Source organism: Pelodiscus sinensis, chromosome 10, assembly GCF_052426305.1.
Source record: "Pelodiscus sinensis isolate ZL-2025 chromosome 10, ASM5242630v1, whole genome shotgun sequence".
NCBI classification, from domain to species: domain Eukaryota; kingdom Metazoa; phylum Chordata; order Testudines; family Trionychidae; genus Pelodiscus; species Pelodiscus sinensis.
Genome location: NC_143061.1, coordinates 26,689,477 through 26,713,610, shown reverse-complemented (window position 1 = coordinate 26,713,610; position 24,134 = coordinate 26,689,477). Strand labels below are relative to the sequence as shown.

The 24,134-nt window shown below is 42.3% G+C and overlaps 1 protein-coding gene across 3 annotated transcripts in view; it reads right to left on the bottom strand.

Annotated features, from left to right (window-relative positions):
* Window positions 1-24,134, bottom strand: part of PLCH1 (phospholipase C eta 1) — a 178,078-nt gene that overhangs the window by 10,539 nt on the left and 143,405 nt on the right. For all 3 annotated transcript variants that reach the window (XM_075937746.2, XM_075937747.2, XM_075937749.2), the window contains 10 exons: window positions 19,238-19,309; window positions 15,006-15,100; window positions 14,156-14,253; window positions 9,993-10,172; window positions 9,785-9,892; window positions 8,718-8,842; window positions 8,198-8,282; window positions 3,257-3,403; window positions 2,371-2,450; window positions 1,002-1,362 (listed from right to left, as the gene is read on the bottom strand). In XM_075937746.2, coding sequence (XP_075793861.2) covers window positions 1,002-1,362; window positions 2,371-2,450; window positions 3,257-3,403; window positions 8,198-8,282; window positions 8,718-8,842; window positions 9,785-9,892; window positions 9,993-10,172; window positions 14,156-14,253; window positions 15,006-15,100; window positions 19,238-19,309 — 1,351 coding nt within the window. The remainder of the gene's footprint in view (window positions 1-1,001; window positions 1,363-2,370; window positions 2,451-3,256; window positions 3,404-8,197; window positions 8,283-8,717; window positions 8,843-9,784; window positions 9,893-9,992; window positions 10,173-14,155; window positions 14,254-15,005; window positions 15,101-19,237; window positions 19,310-24,134) is intronic.

The following is a 24,134-nucleotide window of genomic DNA, read 5'->3' as shown; positions in this document are numbered from 1 at the left end:
ACCTCCGTATGGAGTATTTGCAGAAAGAAAAGCATCGCTTAAATGTTTCAGACTGAATGAGAGGTCTGGATCAGGAACAAAAATGTCTCAGATATGAATGTCACAAAATTACAGGTTTTCTAGAACTATTTAGATGCTCCTGTATATTGCTTGTTTGGTACACTGAGCTGGGTCTGCATCTCATCTGCCTAGGTTTTCCAACAAACTCCACTGGATTCACCCCAGTGTGTCAGATTTCAAATGCAGGCCCAATGGATCTAAAATAATTTGGTCTGAATAACTTCGAGAATCAAAACATACTGCCTGTGGATGTTTATTTTAATCTAGGAATATACAAATAACTACTATTCCAGCCCCATCCACCTTTTTCCCCATATAAACCAAGTTTTTAATTTTGAAAATTAATTGTAAAGGATAATGTCAAGGTTCTTAAATTCAAAATTTGACCTACTTTTCCCCTTTTGCTTTCAAAGTCCATGTTTTTCTTTATATACACTGTTTCCAAAACAAATGCTTCATGCGTTTTTTCCCTTGAAAAGAAAAATTAACACACAATGCCAGCCCACAGCTCCCATTCATAAACTCATGGTAACAAACACAGAACTTGAAAATGATTAAAGAAAAAACAATTTTGGCAAGGATGTAGATTTCAAATTCAAGCTTTTGAAGGATACTTTAAAAAAGAGCTGCTAAGCAACTCAATTATGAAAAGAAACTTGAGAAGTGTGGAATATTATAAGCCATTTGCCTAGTCTGGGGAGTGGAAATTTTTTGGGTTTCATTTTGTCAGGAGACTGGAAGAAGTTTAAAAAAACCAAGGAACAATTTTATTGCACATCACTTTGAAAAGCATAATAATCATTTTACATCCTTCGGGGCTTGATCCTGCACTCCTTATTCATGTGCATTCAATGGAACTACTCACATGAGGATTGCAGGGCTGAGATTAATAATACGATTTTAAAGCCCCGGCACTAAAAGTCACTTTGGAAATTTCTTACCAGAGGTATTTTCTTTTCTTTTTGTGTCTTTAATCCCTTCACGTTCTGGTGAAGACAATCCCACTAGAAGGAATTTGTCAACTGGCATAGAAGCAGGACGCGCTTGCAAACTTCTGGTTGTACGCCTCATAACTCCTTCCTTGTCTTTCACATCTGTTGGCTCAGGAGTGCCATCTTTAATTTCTGTAGCTTCCTGAAAGCCCATTTTGCTCTTCTTCCTGCCTTTTGCTGGAGCACTTGCCGTGCGTCGGAGAATTCGATCACCGATTGAGCGTTTCCGCACACTATACCCATTGCTTTCAGCAGAATTGTGTTTGGGATTCTTGTTAAACAACCCTTTGAGTCCTATTAGCTGCCTATTCTGAAAATAAGAAAACAACCACACTCTTTAAGTTCAGCCTGTGTTTTAACTGCTGTTGTATACAGATTTGTGAATCACAAATGAAACATCAAAAAGCAAAGCAATGCAAAAATTCACGCCAACAAATTCACATATATTCAGCCTAGGAAACAATCAGCATAGGTCTCCATGAATTCATGCATGTATGAATTCCTCCTCATTAGGAAGGCAGCCTGCCAGAATTACTGTGGCTCTTTATTAGAAGTTTCCTAATCAGAGCTGACAAGACAGTAAGAAATGCTCTGTAGTGACAGGCTAACCTGTTAACGTGGAGTTTTATGACATGGGCCTCATCAAACCAACATTCCAATATTTCAGAATCTTAATGAAGAATGAAGAGGTATGGTAGTTATGGTACATCATGCGCCTGGGAACTGCTTGATAAATCTGTGCCCAGCAACTGTAAAGTGCATGCTAATGAAGACTACCTTAGTGGCTCCTAGAAAGTGCAATATAGTATAACTGGGATTGAGGATTAAAGGACTCCACTGAAAGGGAAACAAATGCAAACATTTGGCTAATATTTTCAAGGCTGTGACAGAAGCAAACAAGATAGATAGCTGGGGTAAGTAATTCTCTATAGTAAAGTCTTTTAAAATGGAATATTAGTTTTCCACCAATCTCATTCAGATAAACTCTTCACCTGGTACCCTCAGTTATAAGGGGTAACTGCACTTGTGTAAATGATGACAAAAAGTGCAGAGCAGTGGAGAATCAGCCCCTAATTCTCTTGTTCTTGCTGCTGCTGTTTTGTGAATTTTTACTTCTCTCTGAAGCATTAGACAGATAGGCAGGACACTAGTCTGACCCAATACCACACCACTGCAAATGCCATGCTCCATATAGGAATCAGTCTGAGCTCACATTAGTTCTACAAGATAGTAGTGACACATCTTAACTCATTGTTGCCAATAGTATGACATAGAAACTTGTGTGGACTATTTTATTTATGTTCCCATACATACGCACCTTTCCATAGATTTCGTTGATTGTTATATGAACAAATATGGATGCTTCTGTCAGTCCCTCTAAGTACACGTGACGATAGCCTAATAAAATGGGAAAATAAAGTAACAAAGAATCAGCACTATGTAGTTTATGTGCAGTTAGCCATATGTCTTTTGCCATTTTACATTGCGTATTCAGTAACTGAGCATCTGTTTATTAATAATAATACGGACCCCTTCCACAATATCTTCCATCTGAGAACCTCAAACAATTTCAAAAATATGAATACATTTAGTCTTACAACCCCCTGCAATTTGAACCTCTCTAGTCTGGCATCCTTGGAACCTGTCCGGTGCCAAACCAGAGAATTTGCCAGACCCCGGGCGATCAATGTTGTCTAGCAGTATTACCAATACTTCCACTGCTTGCTGGGCTCTAAGAAGACATTTAGGGGGAAATTAGAGCTAAATAGTAGCACAGACCGACGAGAGCCAGGTCTGGTGTCTGTAAACAAACTTTATGGCACCACAGGAAACTTAGCCACACCCATCATAAGTGGACATCTGGCTAATTAAAATCATGCCAAACCATGGATGTTGTTCGACCAGAGAATGCTGGACTAGAGAGGTTCAACCTGTGGTTGTAAGTAGTATTTGTCTCCGTTTTACAGGTGAGCAGACAAACACAGATGCTGAGACTTTCAAAAGCCCATGGAACTGGGTGTAGCTTTGAAGATCTCCCTCCCCTTCTCCCCCCATCCTCTCCCCTGCTTTCCAGGAAGTCTGTGGAAGATCTGGGCATAGAACTCAGCTGTTCTGACACTCAGTTCTCTGTGCTTTCTCTACAAAACTATCCTTCCTTCTATTTTCAACTAAACATCAAAGACAAGAGAATGGGTAGAACTAACCAGGCACAAGACTGCTGAAGGCCACAGTTCTTTGTCCAACAAAATCTCGACCAATAGGATCATGGTCCCAAACAAGGAATCGAACCAAAGCTATTTCAGGCATGTGGATGGTAAAAGTGAGAGTTTCCTCCCACACCGGGTTAAATCCTATGGGACAAACAGAACAGAAAGTCAGGAAAGTACAGCAGGGACAGCAGATGCTGATGGCATTGTCTCTGAAACACAAGCAGAGGTAAGGGAAACAGCACTCATATAAACATGATGCATGAATGCACATGACTAGTAAAATCTAGAATCCCTCATAGACTAGAAGACAAACAGATGAAGAAGCAGCAACATAGCCATTTCCATTCCCTAAGTGGGAGCTTAGCTTTGTGGCTGATACACAAGAATTGAGTTGTATGTGTGGCGGGTGCAGAGGATGGAGTCAAGAGACTAGCCATTAATGCCATCTGTGTATATTACAATGCAAAATGCAGCACTATGATGTGCCTATGCGGCTGTATGAAGAGAACCATATACAAGAAAATGAGCAGTATCTCTCTGGCAAGGTTTGGATTGGGCATCTGACAGAGAATCTGTCGATGGCAGCATGGCAGGGCAGACTGCTGAGCTACTAGTGTGATGGGTCAAGCGCAGAAGGGCCGAGATGCTCACGTATTGTCCCTGTGTTTCTTCATGGGTCAGTGATATCCATGAGAAGTGACAGCCATGTTTCCCTAGCTGTTCCTCTCTTTTGCTAGCCTGGTGTCCCAGAGAGCCCCTTTGGCATGGTTTGTATTCATTTTGTTTCTCATTACTTGCATATGCCATGCATGCATGTAGGATAGGTAGTAGAGATTTCTATATATATATGTGACATAAGCAGAGTCAAGTAAAAAGAGACATTTTAAGGAAGGCATTCTCCCTTCTCAACCACTCTATCATCTGTCTTATTTTTCCCCACTCCACCAATTTTTGCCTAGACAGCCAAATTTTAAAAGTCAAGCTCCAAGATGATATCATTCATCAAAAGAGACACACGTGATTACATGTGCTACTGCAGTTATTTCTAACACTGATGTGAAAAGTACTAATACGGTCTCTGACTAATATAGTTTACTGCAAACACAGCATTTTTCTTACATGTGTTGGTTTTTTTTTACTGGTGTTGAGCGTTATCTTGCCTACAGACAGCTTTTGTCATGTTCCTGTTTCCATGATTCTACCATGAGCAGTTCAAGTATTACTCACTCCTGCTTCCCAGGACTTCTGTTAAAAACTGAAGGTTCAACTTTGCTTCCTTCTCTCTGCACTAGCTAGGGGATCCAGCCCATTCTTCAGCTTCACTGTGTAGGAACTGTGGCTTGAATACCTGATACCATGCTCTGACTATGTTAACTTCCTAGTTAAGGATCAGATCGAGCCATCCCAGACATATGCCAGATAATAACTTATCCTGTAAATTACCCCACTGCAATCACTATGGTACTTTCACCATTGTTAGTAGTCAATGGGACTACCAGCTTAGCATGGTATGGCTAAAATTTTACTTAACATGACATAAGGATGTCAGAATCCATCCCTAAGAGTATTGAATAACCTGTGGAGAGAGAATTACACATGGATGTAGCAGAGGAGAACAGACATCAAAAGACTAAAACATTCAGGGCCTAATTCTCTGTATGCCTTGTTCCTTTATGTAGCTTTGCTGGGGCTAAAATACAGTATTCCCTTTAGGCTGTGCATATGTGCACACTCAGGATAAATTCAAACGTGGCCCCCTGATTAGCAGAGTGCCCACAGTTTCTTTTTGTTTGTTTGTGTGTTTGTTTCTACTGGTAGTACACATTCATACATGCCTCAGTGCATACAAAATTATTCTGCACACGCATAGGAAAAATCCACACATAGATGGAAAAGATTAGGGGGAACACTGGTAAAATTTCCATATAGGGGGAGAAAACAACCTCAGGAAATACACTCTGCACAATCAGGCCCTTGAGCAAGAGCACAGTAGTTCTGTGCTAGCCTCCTCCAAGCCCTGAGGTGCATGCCAGGAACAATTCAACAGGAATTTATAGTCAAATACTATCAAAAGCTGTAGACCCAGATAAAATCAGGCAGGAAATTTCACCCTTGTCTATCACTAAATGTAATTCTCAAACTCATTAGGGATATAACATCATGGAGAAGGATCAGAATATCATATCTTTAAAATGTGTTATAAAAAAGGAATGAAATTTAATAGTGAAAAGTACAAGTTATTTTTTTTACAAACTGGGGATCTATCAGTTAGAAGTGACAGAGGATATGAGAGACTTAAATATGTTGGTTGACCACAGTAGGATTATGAGCCACCAATGTGATATGGACATGAAAAAAGACACATGCACTTCCAGGATGCATCAAGCAAACTATTTCCTACAGAGACAGGGAAGTGTTATTATCCTTGTATAAGGTCTCATCTGGAACACTACATGTAATTTTGGTCTCCAATGTTTAAGAAAGATCAGTTCAAACTGAAACAAATGCAAATAAAAGCTACTGGGAGAACTAAGTCTATACTACACCAGGAAGGTCAGCTTAAGGTACACAATTCTAGCTACATAAATAAAGTATCTGGAGTTGACATACCTTAAGCTGAGTTTGACATCGTCTCTACAACAGGAGGTTGATGGAAGAGGCGCTCCCATCGACTTTCCTTACTTTTCAAAACAGCAAGGAGTACAGCCCTTAGCATTCAATTTAGCAGGTCTTTACGGCTATGCCTACAGTGCACTGCAAACTTGAAATAAGATATGCAATTTGCGTAGCTTATTTTGAGTTTATTTCTAAATAAAGTGCTATTTTGAGACATCCTTTAACCCTTGTGGAACAAGGGTTACCGGGATGCTGAAATAGCACGTCCGCTATATATCGGAATAGCAGACGCATTCAAAAAACACGGGGTAGTTATTTTGGGATACCTCTAGTATCCCGAAATAGCTTTGATGTGTAGACATATCCTACTAGACCCGCTAAATCGAATGTGGAAAGATCGAGCACCGCGGCATCGATCTTCCTGCAAATGGAGAGGTGTCTTCAGAGGACTGGCGAACCTTTCAGAAAAGAAGAGACTTGAGGAGCTTGACTTGTTTAGCCTAACAAAAGGAAGGCTATGGGGAGATATGATTGCTTTTTATGAATTCAGCAGAGGGGCAAACACCAGGGAGAGGGAGGAGTTATTTAAGATAAGCCTGTTTAACAAATGGATATAAACTGCCTTTCAAGAAGTTTAGGCTTGAAATTAGATAAAGTTTCTAACTATTAAAGGACTGAAGTAACTGGGTCCCATAACACAATTGTTACTGAAGTGTGGAAAATTCTGAGCGTAACCCATACCTAACATGGTTTGGTTGGCCAATATAGATATGGCAAACCACGCTTGAATAAAGGTGTTGTGTAGCAACCTAGATTACAGGCAGTCCCCGAGTTACGCGGATCCGACTTATGTCGGATCCGCAGCTACGAATGGGGATTTTCTCGCCCCGGAGGACTGGAGCGGCGGGACGCCTGGTCCTGCCGCCCGCCTCCTCCAGGGCGAGAAAAGCTGCTCCCCATCTCCCTGGTCTGCTGGGGGAGCCAGCAGACCAGGGAGACGGGGAGCAAATCGGCAGAGGACCCGGGCCGGACCCGCGGCGCTTCCAGCTGTTCTAGAAGCGCCGCAGGTCCGGCCCCGGGTCTTCCGCCGCTTTGCTCCCCGTCTCCCTGGTCTGCTGGGGGGGGGGGACGCAGCTAGTGCCCCCCCCCCAGCAGACCAGGGAGACGTGGAGCAAAGCCCGGGGCCTGTGGTAGAGCAGGTGGGGCGCTGCCAGTTGGTCCCACAGCACCGCTCCTTGGCGCTACTGGACCAACCCAGCAGCACCCCAGGTGCTCTGCCCCAGGCGTCCCCAAGTCAGCCGCTGCTGAAACTGACCAGCAGCTGACTACAGGAAGCCCGAGGCAGAGTTGCTCTGCCCCAGGCTTCCTGGAATCAGCTGCTGATCAGTTTCAGCAGCAGCTGACTTGGGGACGCCTGGGGTTCTTAAGTTGAATCTGTATGTAAGTCGGAACTGGTGTCCAGATTCAGCCGCTGTTGAAACTGATCAGTTTCAGCAGCGGCTGAATCTGGATGCTAGTTCCGACTTACATACAGATTCAACTTAAGAACAAACCTACAGTCCCTATCTTGTACGTAACCCGGGGACAGCCTGTATAGCATAGTTTGATACACACCCGTCCTCTGCCCATTCACATTAGTTAACCAAACCATATTAGCGTATCTAAGCATGAATGTTGAAATGAGCTCTTTTTTTTAACCCTTTTAAGAAATTTGGGCTACACACATTTTCAGCAGAAAGTTTTTAACACTATTTTTTCCAAACTAGAACAGCAATGGCCAGCTGAAGCTAATTTTGTGGAAAGCGATATTAAAACATAATTTCTTAAAACAATTTAAAACCCTGTGTAGGTGGGGCTTAAAATAAATGAGAATAAAGTTCATGCAATCCCTGCAGGACTAGCAGGTCAGAAGTTGTCACCCCAATGTTCCACGGCTTTCCTCTGCACTGATCTGGCATTATCTTTTTTATTACTTGAAAATATGGTCACATTTCATATGAAGGGTGCATTTATAAATAACTTATAAAAGGTTAATCAATTATTAATAGATGTTATAAGCATGTTACAGACATGGGAATATATTTTATAGATATTCTAAATACATCAGTAAAAGGTTTCTTAGATATTTATATATCCTAGTTTTAAACAATTTTTTTATTTGATTATTACCCTTTTAAACACTATTCATAAACTTTTTAAAATGTGAAATATGACCACAAAATGCTATGTTAATCACTCTTTGCATCTGGGTATCTCTAATCATGCATAATTATTCAATGATTTACTATCAAAAAGAGGAAGTACGGTATGTTATCTTACCATTGTCATCAACCACTCTTGTCTGGTCTTTACAGCAATCTACAGGTAACCCAATAACTTCCACCTCCACAAAAGGATCTATTATCTATTTTTTAAAAAACAACAATGTAAAAGTAACTCATTTTATATATACATTTTCTTTTAAACTCTTGCATAAATGCACATTTGAATGTGAAAGCACTGCTCAGTATGACTTTCCAAGTAGTGTGATTATAGGAAATGTCACAGCAGATTACAAGATGGTGTTGGTTTCCTCACGGTGATACTGGAAAATGTAGGTTGCTACGATAAACTTTCAGATTAGCGCTAACAGCTGAAGAAATAAGAGAGTATATAAAAGTACAAGGATTGTGGGGAAAATCCAGAGCTAAAGTGCAAATCCTGAACATCTGAAAATTACTGGCATATTCTAATTTAGGAGGAAAACTCTTTTTAGGATAAATGCTGCCATATTACTCCCAGGCCTTTCTACGACAGTTATGGTGAAAAGAATTATTGAATATTATTCAAACTACTTTACCTCTCCTCTGTCTCCTAATACTGAATCTGGAGGCTTAGGTAGTTGCTGCCCACTGATGACTTTGAGAATAAGTTGCTTTTTAGGGTTGGCAGGAAGTGGATCACCACAATATGGGTTGAATGTACCTAAAGGTTTGCAGAGAATGAGAAAAAATAAAACCTTTAATGTTAGAAATCCTCTACAGGAAAAAAACAAGAACTTCTACCTTCCTAAATGCATAGAATAAATAACATCCTATGATTACATAACATTTATGTGGCCAAAATTTAGCCATGTAAGCAGCGAATGAGGCTGAGAAGTGTTTAGGATCCAACAGTGCTGATTCCTTCCAAACTTTACTCAACTCAATTCATGAAAACCCTGTTGACTTAAAGGAAGTAAGGACTCCTCCAGGGAGTAAGGGTTTGCTGCACTGGAATTTTCTATAATTTATTTCCTATAAATTCCATTCACCTAGTGCAGAAAGGTTATTCAAGGCCCTTTAACTTCACTGGCTCAGCCTCATTTTACATAACAATCCTACCAGTTCTAAGATTAATCTGGCGTAAAGAAATAATGTGACTTTAAAATGATGGTGGCAAAACAAACCCTAAACAAATAGAAACTTATTCACTAAATGAGCATAAGGATCATGGACTCCTGTTCCAGAAATACAAGGATGCCCATTGATTTCAGTGACAGATCAGGCTCTAAACGCTCAGTGCTAGGAGATGCTCAGGCTGGTCTACACTTCCTACGAGGGGCCAAGCATATCAAAAGACTGAGTGCTAATAACTGACCTAGATTAATTCTGAGAGATTATATGAGAGTATTTACATATTCAGAAAGCTAGCAATAATTTTGTGATGATAGCAAATACTGCAAATGTGCCTTTCATTAAATATTTAAAAAGTCAGATGCCTACCAACTAATTATTTTGTGTGTGTATCAAAAAGTTCCCAGGCAAGTTCTTGTTTTAATTCCTCGTTCAAGTCTAGCTGTTTAGCATGAAATGCAAAATAATGGCAAACTGACTGCCAAGTCATTTTCTAAAAGAACTGCTATTATAAATGTGTTTTGTGCCTTACCTTTACACATCTGCTGAGGTTTGAGAACATATCCACAGTTGCCATTCATCCTGAACTTTGCTTGATTTACCTGCATCATGCGCCCATCTGACTGGTAGTTTAATGCCACTGTTGAATTAGGAAATTTGGGAATCATTGTAAGTATAACTGTAATTTGCATTTAACATAAAATGCATGGAAACACATGACGCATATAAAACAGGCTTACCCAGCTGGCAACCAGCATTCCAGTATGGCATGGGGTTGAAATTGCTGGAGTCAATCCGATACGCAGATGGATAGATTCTGGTGAGCTGTTTCTGGTTGTAAAGTATGAAGTGTTCAGACTTCTGCTGCACTATTTGGTGGGCCCTTGTTTCACTGAACGATAACACATTTCCCATAGTCCCTATGTTTATAGTTAAAAAAAACAACAACTGTGAGACAAATTGCTATATTCACAGTTCAGTTACACTGATGTATAACTACAGTAAATTGGGCTGAGATTAGTGGAGGTAGTCTAGGTTCACAGACAGATTCTCACTGTCTCATATGCATGCTTTACTCTTACTTGGAGATCAAGTGGAAAAGATATATAGTGTAGCCATTAATTAGGCAGTATTCCTAAACTGTGGTGACTTCAGTAAGTTGTATAATGAACAAACTCCTTCCATATCTAATGATCAGGTTCTCCCTCATTTTACCTCCAAATAGCTGAAAGTTGTCATGGGTATCTCCTGACTATTTGCAAACACCCATAGGACTTGACAATCCTCTTCCACATACCTCATCAGTCCATAAATTACTGTCTGGATCAGAAAGCTGGGTGAAAGTCAGCTTCCAATCCAGGACTCTAGTGGGGCAGCTGCCCAACTTCGTCAGGGAAGGGGTTAAGGCAGGTTGGAGAGTGGCTTTGTAGAGCCCCAGCCAATGGAAAAAGGGCTTTTAGAAGAAGCCAATCAGAGGGCAGCTTGCTGAGGCAGCCCTGGGTATAAGGAGCTGCTCAGCTTTGCAGAGGGCGGTTGGGTCCTGACCAAGAAGGGTGGTTCCCAGAGAAGCACTTTAGAGAGAGCAGTGCTGAGCAGGCTCAAGTGAGCTAGAGACAGACCCCAGCCTGATACCTGCCAATTGCAGGCCTTGACACTAGGGCCAAGGGGGTGCAAAGGTCATGGGGACATGGCCCGAGGAACAGTAGGTAGTTACGGGAGAGTGAAGGAGAGCAGGACAAGGCGTCTGACAGAGTTTCATGGGCTGGGACCCATAGAGGTGGGTGGGCCTGGCCCCCGCTTTTCCCTTGCACTACACCTACCCACACAGAAGAGAAGCCTTTATAGACTGTGGCTTGCCCATGAGGTGAGGTGCTAGACTGGGGCTGCAGTTGGCCAGGGTGGCCAGTACAGGACTGAGGACTACTGATACCCCCCAAAGGTGGACAAGAAAGCAGAGTGGTGGGCACTGCTAGAGGGCAATGCCCTAAAGATGTCCTGGGAGCAATGTGGGTCCAAAGCGAGAGCTTGGCATGAATGCCGAGTGACAATGGGTGAGACACCAGCCAGAAAGGGGCTAACAGTTGGGCTAATTCCCAGAGTGACTAGCAGGAGGCGCTGTGGCAGTAAGTCTCAACGCCATTACAAGGACCAAAGAAAAAACTAGGGAATTGTCCTGCTGGCATTGGAGTCAGACAAGAACATGAATGTGGAATCAGGAATGGAACTCTGGCTGGCAGGTTGGATTTATGTGTGGGGGTTGTATAGATCACAGAGACCTAAGAACAGCATTGCCTTGCTGTTGTGCTCTGTCACCTTGCCCTATCTCATTTTCAAGTGTCTACTCTAGGGCTTTCCTCTACAGGGGCTTGGCAAGGGCTGGAATGGGACAGAATGGACCAAGGCATCAACCTGTTATTTGCTCAGCCACCGGCTTTCTGGGCTTATGTGGAAAACCAGCCAGGAGTCAAAGCTAACTGAAAATACCCCATATCCTGGAAAGCCCCAGCCAGAATTGTTTCTGAGAAGCTACAGGGGACTCAGACAATGACAGCATGGCTAACACCTTGCGGAAGCCTTGTAACCAGGGGGACAGAGTATTAAGCGCAGGCCCACAGAGGTTCAGCTCCTTCCTCTGTGGATCAGGATTCCTTTCCCTGTGGATCCCCCACATCCATGGGAGGGGACTGTGTAACCCACAGCCTCCTAAATCCATTCCACTAGAGGAAATATTTGCATGAAAGCTTGGGTTCTCCAAAGAAGGGTCATTGGGGGCCTAAACCATTACTCTGATTCTCACCTTTCCTGACGTCAGCAGGCATGGTCCTGCATTCTTGTCTAGCTTGTCTCTATGGCTGAAGTGCCACTGAATGTAGGTTCGTAATTCTCTGAACCACATTTTTTAAAGGAGAAATAACCCTGGCACTTGAATATGTTTTTTTCTGTCTTCCACATAGAGACAGATACTCTAATTAAACACACCCCCCGAGCAATATGTGCCAGTTTCAGAAATTTAAAGCTGCTCAGTGGCATCATTCATCTTTGCTTATATTACTATTCCGGGAGAGCTGAAAAAGCCAGGAGAAATTGCTACAGAAATTAAGACATGTGTGCAGCTAATAGAAAAAGCATATCTAGTCCTTTAAAAGAACAAGTATTCATTTTCAGCACATAGGAACCGAGGAGCTGATCTAAAAGATTAGACCGGTGATCCCAAGCTAGACCTTTGACAATGGCCAGTACCTGATCCATCAGAAGAAGGTGCCAAAAGCATGTAATAGTGTTTGGGAAATAACTGGGTCATAGGTCAAGTTTCTTCCAATCCTTGTTAGTTAGATGTCTTGTGCCCTGAACCATGAAGGTTTAGTTCCTCTATACAGATGTTTGGCCTATTATTAAAACTGTGGATGTCTTATTATTCATATGAACATCTAATCCTAGTAAAATGCTATTTAGCTTTTAGCCTCAATGACATCTTGTGGCAATGAGTTCCTCTAGTTTATTAGGCAACATGTGAAGGGAGTATTTTCTTTAATAAATTTTACATCTATTGTCTTTGTGTCACCAAATGTACTCTAAAGTTCTTGTTTGATGTACAATGCCTTTATCCTCCTTAAATGCTCCATTTACTCACTGGTAGTTGCCAATCCCATTTATTCCCATATAAGATGACTACACATAAAATGTCTTGTTTGTTTTTACACCTTTGGCCATCTGCTCTTCAAATTCCATCTTAGCCCCATTAATTTCCATTTTACCTTGTCTTGTAAAACAACAGTAAGCTCATTGTGAGAAGAGACCATATGTATCTCTATATAGCACCCAGCATAATGGAATCCTGAACCCAGCTGTGATCTTTGGGAACTACACAATATTAATATTAAATAATAGTAACACATTGTTATACAGGTCGGACCTTCCTGATCTGCCATCCTTGGGACCTGGCCGGTCCCAAACCAAGGAATTTGCCGGACCAGAGAAGGTTCCTTGCCATAGCCCCCAGCCGCCCAGGGGTGGATGGGTGTTTGAGGTGCTTACTACCCTCCAGCTCTGGCCAGACTACCTGCTGGATTGCTGGCTCCACTGCTATAGCCCCAGCAGGACTGCCTGCTGGGCTCTAGCAGCCCGTGGTGCCACTGGCTGCCACAGGCTCTGGTCCTGCACTGCTGCGGGCTGCCAGCGACTGGTTGGTTGGGCTGCTGGGGCTGCCGAGGGCTCAGACTCTGGTCCTAGCTCTGTGGCAGCCCACAGGGTCTGGCCCCACTTCTGTGCTGCCATGAGCTGTTGCTGGCTCAGTCCTGTGCTGCCGGGGGCTGCCCTAACTCAGTCCCAGTGCTGCAGGCTGCCAGAGGCTGCTGCCGGTTCCAGCCCCACAGTTGCAGGCTGCTGGGGGCTGCCACCACCAGTAGTCACTGCCCCATCATGCTGCTTCAGCCTGGCCCCTCCTGGATTGCCCTCCAGCCACTAGTCTATCGGGGTTCTCTGGTCCAGGAACATCCCTGGTCCTTCCATACCATGGATGCTGCTAGAGAATTCCAATATTGGGAGGTGCAACCTGTAGTAAAAGCTAACATAAATCTCAGTGAATACAGTGAAACCATGGAAGCTTCTCCTGGAAGAGTCTGCATTCCCAGAATCAGACGGGGAAAATTACTAAGTTATGAAATTCACAAGGAAACTGAAGAAACATGGCAGGGTACATTTCCCTAGGGAAGAAAAGGAAGTTGTTGTACTATCTTTCTCCACAGATAGAGATAGGGACAAGAACTGATGAAATACCTGGTCAACTTTTAAAAGTTCTCTAAAAATAAAGGAAACTTTACACCAGAGCCATATATCCCATCAAAATATATAATCTTGAGAAATAACATCACTTATATAAATAAAATCTACAGCCACATCTTACCATCATCCACTATATCTTGGGCTGCTACAGAGTTTGTGTACACGACTAAATCGGAAAGAGCGCGGCACAACTTCATGGTTTTTCTCCTACGGCCCAATCTGTTGAGTAACAGTATATATTACCAACAAAGCAGATCATTATTTTAATGCTTTAAAATTATATACATCTCTTCTTTGTAGTTCTGCCATTTTTTTCTGCTAAGAAAAATAAATTCAGCTGAGCATTCTTATACTTATTTATTCTATACTAACTATTAACTATTTCCAAAGACAAATTTAAATAGCAAGAAATAAAAAGAAAGGAAACAAGATAGCTAAACAGGATTTTTGGGCAGTCTCTAAAATTATAGTTTATTCCAAATCCCACTGCCCTCTAATGGAAGTTGTTTAAAACATAGATCTATCCTGTTATACAGACAAAAACAAGGTGGGCAACTAGCTTTAGAAAAAACATCAGCAAAAGAGACCTTTAAAATGCAGTAAATGAATACTTAAAAATGGATTTATTTCATTTTCAGCTGTAATAGACTGAATAAAGGTCTATTATCACAGCCTTTCCCAGTTCATCTTCATGTAAAATTGACTCTGGCTTCTTTTCACTAGCTAAGTATTGTTGTATCATTTATATTCACTTTAAGAGTAATTACTATTTGTATTCCACTGAAACACCATGTAACTGAGTGTTGGGATTTTATAGTTACCGCAAATGCATTTCAATAATTCAGGCAACACAAAAGACTTGCTCTTGAGAACAGACTTGGGTCACTGAGATGGAATAAAGCACAATATGGTCAGTTAAGGAGAAAAGTCTCTAGTTTTCAGGGAAGAGAAAAACAGTGGGGATGTCTGACCTGTACAACTGTCCAATTTCTTTTCCAGAAGAATTTTGCTGACTTTCTTCATCATCAGATGTACTATGAGATTTGGACCTTGGTTTGACAGCTTTCTGTTGGAGGGAAACAATGATCCAGCTGCCATGTAAATCCACAATGCTTTATTGACACTAATTGGAGCAGAAGATACCCCAATGGTGTTCAAAGTGACCTGACTGGTATATTATACATCTAATTTCTATGGTTAAAAAAATCGGTCTGGTTTCAATTCAAAATAACCAATGGCTATCTTCTTACTCTCTGGCTGCGTCTAGACTGGCATGATTTTGTGGAAATACTTTTAACGGAAAAGTTTTTCCGTTAAAAGTATTTCCGCAAAAGCGCATCTAGATTGGCAAGTGCCTTTGCGCAAAAGCATCCGTGGCCAGTCTAGACGTGATTTTGCGCAAGAAAGCCCTGAATGCCATTTTAGCCATCGGGGCTTTTTTGTGCAAAACAGTTCTTCCCTGTCTACACTGGCCCTCTTGCACAAGTATTCTTGCGCAAGAGGGCTTTTCCCAAGTGGGAGCGTGAAAGCATTTGTGCAAGAAGCACTGATTTTGTACATTACAAAGTCAGTGCTCTTGCGCAAATTCAAGCAGCCAGTGTAGACAGCTGGCAAGTTTTTGCCAGTCTAGACCAGTGGTCCCCAACCTTTAGAGGCTGCCAGGCACCAGGGGGCGTGGCCGTTCGCCTGCCGGGCACCAGAGGGCAGGGACACATGCACGCCCAGGGGCGGCCCCCCCCATAGCCACGTGCTCGGGGCCGGGGGCCCCCCCCTGCAAGCGCCGCGCGCCCGAGGCCGGCGCCCCCCCCTCCTCAAGCGCCGCACGCCCAGGGCCGGGCCCCCCCTGCAAGCGCCACATGCCCGGGGCCGGCGCCCCTCCCAAGCGCCGCGTGCCCAGGATGCGAGCGGCCAATTTGCGGCGCTTCCGGGGCTGGCGCTTACCATGCGCCCGGGCCAATTCCAGCACAGCACATGCACCACGTGCCCAGGGCCAGGCCAGCCCCGAGCACTTGGCGGGCGCACACAAATGGCCCCGCGGGCACCGTGTTGGGGACCACTGGACTAGATGATCATAATGGTCCCTTCTGACCTTAAAGTCTATGAGTCTACGAACAAGATGGGATATTTGGGGGTCAGCTCTTGTGACCCAATCTTTACTCTCACAAAATCCAGGTTCTGGGTAGACATCATCCATGTGAATCCCACCTCAACCTTGGACTGACTATCACCTTACACCCCTCTTCACTTGCTATGTATTTTGGGTACAAATAACCTGCATGTGTGCTTTTGCAAACGTTAATGAGAGGACAGATTGTAGGTGAGGGACAAAATTTAGGAGAGCCAATGACTGGGTTGTAATGAAACCAAAATAACAAGTACTGTTCCCATTAAACTAATATTGGTCATATTGGGTTTCTAATGTACCACAGAATATTTAATAATAGCAAAAGACCTTTATTAGACAGTAACACATGCAAAATGCATTGCTTCCAGCTATAACTACTGTAGCATTTATAAGAGAAGATTAACAAATGTGTTCGCAATGCACTCAGCAAACAGTCTCCAGGCAAAATATTCAAACATTTTTTAAAATTTGTTCCTGTTTTATGAGCCATAGTATCTCAAAGCATGAAACAATTTTAATTCTGTACAATACACAATAACATTTCTATTACAATAAGAAGGCTAATATTTCATATGTATTCTCTTTCCATAAGCAACTCTTTTTCAAATAGCAATAATAATTGTCAGCTGTAGCTTTTGTGATGCTAACAAGCAGCCAGTTTACTGAAAATATCTTCTGTACAGTGTACTTTTCTGAACTGTTAATTTCAATATTCTTACATATTCAGGGATACTAAGGATATGTCTACCCAGCAGTGTTATTTTGGAATAACTCACATTATTCTGAAATAACATAGCCCACGTCTGCACTACAGGTTGTACCTCCCTTAACCGGGACTCCCCTGGTCCAGCAACATCCCTAGTCTGGCATGGACCATGGATGTTCCTAGACCACAGAGCCCAGAAAAAGGGAGGTCTGGCAGCAGGGCAGGAGTGCGTAGGGAGGATTGGTGACTCAGCCAGGAGCCCACAGTGTGTGGCAGGGAAGGATGGATGGCATGCTGGGGGTTCTGGCTCTAGCAACCTCCCTACCACAGCGGCCAGGCAGCTCTAGCCTGGCTGCAACCATGGACCTCCTGCCCCCAGCCAGGGAGCTCCGAACCCAACAGCAGCCAGAGAGGGCCCCAGCCCCGACTGCGGAGCTCCAGCCATGTTCTGGCTCCAGCGGCCAGGGACCTCCGGCCCCAGCAGCAGCCAGGGAGCTCCAGCACCGTTCCTCTGCGCTGGCGGCAGAGCATTCCAGCCCCAGTCACAGTGGGGTGAGGGAGAGCCCCAGGAGGCTGAGGCAGCAGCGAGGGCAGGCCGGAGGCCTAGCCCGGTGGCAGCATGGCCAGAAGGGGTCCAGCAAATCCCCTCGTTTGAGACGAGTCAAGTCCTGAGAGTGTTGAACCAGCGAGGTCCAACCTGTACAAACGTTGAGCTGGAGGACTTCTTACTCCGACTCCTGTAACCCTCATTTTATGAGGCATAAGGGAAGTTGGAGGAAGAATGCTCTTTCTTAGACTTCCTGCTGTGCAGACAGTACCAAAAGCCAAAATAAGCTATTTCGACTTAAGCTACACAACTGATATAGCTCAAGTCACTTAGCTTATTTCGGCTTTAGCCCTGCTGTATAGACATACCCTAAGACCGCAGTGGAAAGAGCTGTTCAATTTTCCCTCTCAGTATTAGTATCAGGTGGCTATTGTATCAAGTGGGAAGTCCTTTTCCTTTCTCTCTATTACATTCCATATGGACTTCACAGATTTCATTTAATTTAATATGGTGTACTAATCATGACTATAACTGAGTTTATCCTGCTGTCCTCAGTGCTGAAACAGAACAATTAACTCCTTTGAGGATTCTATATGCTGTCTAGCCTTAAATATAGGGGCCTGGGAATCTGATCTCCTGAATTCCACTCAAAGCCCTGTCAATGACTCACTGAGTGAACCTGCTGTAGTTACTTCACCCTGATTTCCAAAGTTTCACATATTTAAAGCATTTACAATCAGTTCACTTGAGAAAGTCACCTGATTTTCACAGGGGCTATGCGCACATAGCTTTCAATTAGGATACTTATTTAGGAGCCGAGATTTAGAGTTAGGTGGGTAATTTTAGGTACTAATAGTTGGAAATATTGGCCTCAAGTGTGCTGTGCTTCAGTTTACCCTCTTTCACAGTGTATACACGTAAAATTACCCAGCACACTTTTCTGTTGTGAGAATTCATTAATGTCTGTTAGGAGTTTTGAGAGTCTCAGGTGGAGATCTCTGTACATGTAAAGAATATTACTATTATATGCCATTCTGAGCATCCTTTTGGCATATAAAACAGCAGTGCTCTAAGGGTTAAGTGTTTTTAAGTTTTTCTGGATCTGTCTGTAATAATCATTAAAATAATAATATTTTGACTTATTTCTTTCAGCACAGATATAAAGTTAACGTGGCATCCAAATGGCTATATCCAAATAGAATAGTTTAACGTGATTAAATTGTTAAAACATTTTTTACTTCTCAGTGTAGCCAGTAATTTCAATTTTTTAGCAACTGATTTCTTTAGCTGTCATCCCATTCTAGAGTATTTCTTCTCTCATCAGTGTTTATGGGATTCCAATGTCCATTAGCATGTATGTTACTTCAAGAAATCACATGTATTGAAAGGATAGAATTTCTTATTGCTCACGTTTTAGTACCCCGAAAGACAAACATCATGAGTATGTGGACTTAGCAACAACCAAAAAAACTCCTACTCATTTTAAACCAGTGCAATTTTATGATCTAATTACAAATAGGGGGGCTTGATTCATTTCTCCATTATACCACTTACACACTAGTGTAACTTTACTGATTTCATTTGAATAAAACCAGCATAACTAAATGGAGTTATGCCAACATACACCCGGCATAATAAACTGAAGCATCAGATCATGCAACTCCACAAAAATTCAGATATTATCAGAAATGCAATTAAAAGCTATGAAAAATTACATCTTTACAAAACAGAAGTATAGGGCCTGGTTCTGCCATGAACATTGAGTAACCTGTATTTATTAACCCTTAGACAAACAACAGATATGAGACACTCCAGTTCCACCTACCTTGTGTTTCCCAAAGTTGCCTATTAATGAACGGCTATGGGATTTCTTTCCGCTTTCTTTTGTATCTCGATTCTGTGCAAAGGAAAGTGCACAATTAGCATATTTTTCAAGCCATCTCAGGAGGTAGCTTTGTTTTTTGAAGTTTGCTATGATCATTAAAAAGATGGATTTGTCAAACTAATATGTATTGTTGTCTGTGACACTATTAAGATAATTAATAATTACATGCAAGAGTATAATGTAATAATTATATGCCAGAGTAAAAGTGAAAATGAAGCTATTTAAATCTAAACACAATATACTTAGCTTTTGATGTATTTGTAATACAGAATTTTTCTGCTTCTTTATGCTATAATGATTTGGCAACCACTGATGGTAGTGAAAATAAACAAGTAGCAACCCAACAGCATTTTAAATTTAACTGAAGACCAGAAAACAATAACAGAAGTTGTTCTTTCCAATAAGTGCATTTTGATGATGGGACATCAGCAAAACCATCTTTATTTAGGATAGCTGATGAACCCTCATTTTACAGACTGAATGTGACAGGGTCAACATTAATGATTAAAATAAAAGAGATTCTAAATTTCTCTCTGCTTTTTTTTTAAACAGGCAAAAATATGCTTCTCTCCTCCACTTAATGCCATTTTCCAATCTAGTGATATCACTTCATCATCAATTGGTTGCTCTGAATAGATGAGCTTCTTGTATGAAGCAGCCATACAAGAACTAGAGTATTCAAAGAGACACCATGCAGTAATGCTTCTGGTACAGAAGGCCACATTATGGTCTACAACAGTAGCAGGTCGTTAATGGAGAGCAAACTTGGTTTTTCATTTTATGTGTTTCTAGATCAGCTGCTCTGCCATGGAAAGCATGGCAAAAGACTAAATCACTCCTATTCCTGATTAAACCAGGCAAGTCAAGAGTAATTCTATTCTTATAATTAAATCTGGAGTCACTAACTGATGTCAGTGTAGTAATAGAGAGGTAGTCGTGTTAGTATGATCTTGGTAAAACAAAAGGAAAAACTACGTATCACTTTAAAGACTAACAAGATGGTTTAATAGGTGATGAGCTTTCATGGGCCAGACCCACTTCCTCAGATCATATTCTGGAAGATAACTGGCATGACCATATACAGGGCTTGACAAACCCAGGCAAGAGCTACTCGCCAGCCCCGCACCGCACATGCGCCAAACTGGCACTGCACATGCGCGAAGCGCCAGTAAATGGGGCGCACGGAGTGACCGGCTGAAATCTACTCACCACGGGCGAGTAGATTCAGAAGTTTGTCAAGCCCTGACCATATATACCAAAGGAATACAATGAAAAAAGTGAACACATTATTAAACTGACAAATCAGATTTAGTACAGAAGGTGGGGTAAGGGGGAGAGAGGGAGGGAATAGTTATTTGAGTCAATGAATGGCTAATCAGGGGTGATAAGTGGGAAGCTATCTTTGTAATGCTTAAGGTAATTAGCATCTTTGTTAAGGCCCATTCATAAAGTGTCAAATTTAAGGATGAAAAAAAGTTCTGAAATTTCCCTCTGTAATCTGGTGTTAAAGTCTCTTTGAAGTAAGATGCACGTAGTAAGGTCGTTAAGACTATGTCCAGGTAGGCTGAAATGAAAAGCAAATGGTTTTTCCTTGTGAAGATGTCTGATGTCTGATTTGTGGGCATTAATTCTTTGGCAAAGCGTCTGAGAAGTCTGTCCAATATACATAGCAGAAGGACACTGTTGGCACATGATGGCATAAATTATATTTCTGGATGAACAGGAATATGTGTTCTTGATCATATAACTGACATGGTTAAGTCCAGTGATGGTGTCACCAAAGTATGTGGACAAAGTTGGCAACGGGGTTTGTTGCAAGGGAAAGTTCCAGGGTTGGTATTAACGTGGTATTTCCTGTGTACTACAAATACGCAGAAACCGTCTGTCTCAGCAGCTTGCGTCACCATATACACTTCTTCAAAGTAAGTGAAAAGTGGGCATAAAATCTTACCACCAGTGTGAGTACATAATTCTGATAAGGTGTCATTTAACAACCAGAATGCATGCTTTTGCGCACGTGTGCATGAAGACACAAGCTGCCATGGCACTGAAGAAATAGTTTCCTTAAATTAGATTAAAATCTGTCCAAGCAGAATTACCCATTGTTTACATAAGTGTATCTGAGATCAGAACTTGCATATGGATTCCTAAATCACAGAAATGGTCTTGAATTTGTAACACGATGGTTATCAGCAAATTCTGAATGGTTTAGAATAGACAATTCATGATATAGCTAATTTTACTAAGGCTAAGTATTGTGGAAGAAAACATTGTTATTCTTCCACAGTATTCATTTCCCAAGCAGCCTCTGAAAAAAGTATTACCTAGGTGAGCAGGTAACACACACGTTACATTCTCTAGAGGTTAATGCAGTGGTCCCCAACCTTTAGAGGCTGCCGGGCTCCAGGGGGCGTGGCCATTCGCCTGCTGGGCTCCAGAGGGCAGGGACACATGCACGCCCGGGGGCGGGGCCCCCCATAGCCGCGTGCTCGGGGGCGGGGCCCCCCATAGCCACGTGCTTGGGGCCAGGGGGGCCCCCCCTGCAAGCGCCGTGCGCCTGGGGCCGGCGCTCCTCCCAAGCGCTGCGCGCCTGTGGCCAGCGCACCCTCCAAATGCCGCACGCCCGGGGCCGGGCACCCCCCTGCAAGCACCGCGCACCCGGGGCTAGCGCCCCCCCCAAGTGCCACGCGCCCGGAGCACGAGCGGCCAATTCGCAGCGTTCCTGGGGCTGGCACTTACTATGCACCCAGGCCGGCTCCGGCACAGCGCATGTACCACGTGCCCGGGGTCAGGCCAGCCCCGAGCACTTGGCGGGCGCACACAAATGGCCCCGCGGGCACCATGGCACCCACGGGCACCGTGTTGGGGACCACTGGGTTAATGTTTGTTGTAGATCCCAGAAATGGGGCCATTTGCAAGTGCATATTTTAATGAGGTAACAGAACGGTTGTGGGGTCCCTTTAGCAAAAGGAAGGGATGAATCAGCAAAAGGACTCAGAGTTGAATTGGAATCATGAGGAATGGAATCTAGATGGACCAAAAGAAATCCTTCACCATTTGGAAGTGTAGGTAAAGGGGACATTAATAGAGGCCAAAAATATGGACAAATGAAGAGTTTGTTAGTTCACCTGGAAGAAAAGGGAGGCACTTGGATAGCTGCAATCAAGGAGAATGAGATTTGCATATCAAAAAAAAAAAAGAAGAAAGAAAATGGAAAAATCTCAGTAGATAAATTAGAAACTAGCTTTATAATGACAAATCCTTAATTATAACAAAGCTAGCTAATGAGTTACTGAATTTCCAAAACATAAAAGTTTAATTCTTGTTTACAACTGTACTCTCCTAACTAGGTCAACAGATGATATCAATTAAGCCTTCAGATATTTTAGCTTGTTATTGTATTGCTGACTCTGAGCTGAAAAAAGGACCAAAAATCATTTCTAAAAGTCATCAAGTACAACAAGGCTTCAGACAGGAATGGAAAGAGACAAATGGGTATCATTAGTAGCCACTTAAATTATATCAGATTAACGAATCAGCAAAAGTCGAGCCTCAGGGCTGGTCTACACTAAAGCTGTAAGTCAACCTAAGTTATGCTACTTTTGTTATGCAAGTTACATAATGGAAGTCAACGTAACTTAAGTCAGCTAACACTGGTGTCTCTACCACACTGTTGGTAGAAGATGCTCTCCCACCAACTTACCTTAGGCTTCGTGGGGAGGTGAAGTACAGACATGGATGGGAAAGCACACGGCTGCCATCAACTTACCTTGTCTTCACCAGACCCACTAAATCAACACCGCTGAATCGATCGCAGCCGTAAGAATATACAAACCCTCAAATTTGATACTTATAGTTGACAGCATCCCACATTCAATGGCTGGATATGGCTACAGTCACTGATATCTGCAACAATCTCATCTTCAACAATTTTCTTGGATCATATTAATTAAATGTAACCGCTAAGTTTAGATGTCATTAATTTCTCCAAGATGAACTATGACTCCCAACGTGACTCCCTCATGGAGAAAATTACTGCCATTTTATAAATAATTATTTTTGTAAATAATAATCTTTTGGGTTATCTGGCAAAGCTGCAGAGAGGGAGGGACTGCGCTAAACTGAAATTGCCTAGCAGGATCTAGTAGGTGACAATCAGAGGGCTGCTTTGCCAATCTATAAGTGTTTTCAAGATGAAGCCCTAAGAAAGTACCAATGGTTACTAACCCACTGTAAGACTGCTTGAACATTCAGATGATGTTTAACATTCAATGAAGAAATACACAGTTTAACATTTACACAATCAGGTTCTTTTAATTGTGCTCCCATTAATTTTAATGACTCAGAAATGACCCTTTGAAGTGGATTTTACAGTCTGCTCTGCATTGCAGGAGGGAACATAGCTCAATAGAAATGGAAGTTTAGACTCCAGAGATCTATTTCTCAGCTCTGCCACTGATTTTCTGTCAACTTTAACAACCTGCCTCACCTCTCAGTGTTTGTTTACCTATGTGTAAAATGGTTAGCTGCTTACTTCACCTTGAAGTTTAATCAATTATTGTGGGTGATATACATTGAGATTTTCAGACTGAAGGAACTATGGAAGTGCACTTACTGTCAGTTTCAAGCTACACTAAGCAAATCGAGTAAAGACACAACTGTAAATTGTTTCTGTTTTATTTAATACAGGAGGTCACATTATCTTATGTTCCCAAAGTTTGTAAAAAAAAACCAGACTGGACCATACCATTTACATCAGTGGTTATCCAGAATGATGCCACTCAAAGGGTAGGTCTACACTACAGCGTTATTTTGAAAGATCTTATTTTGAAATAAC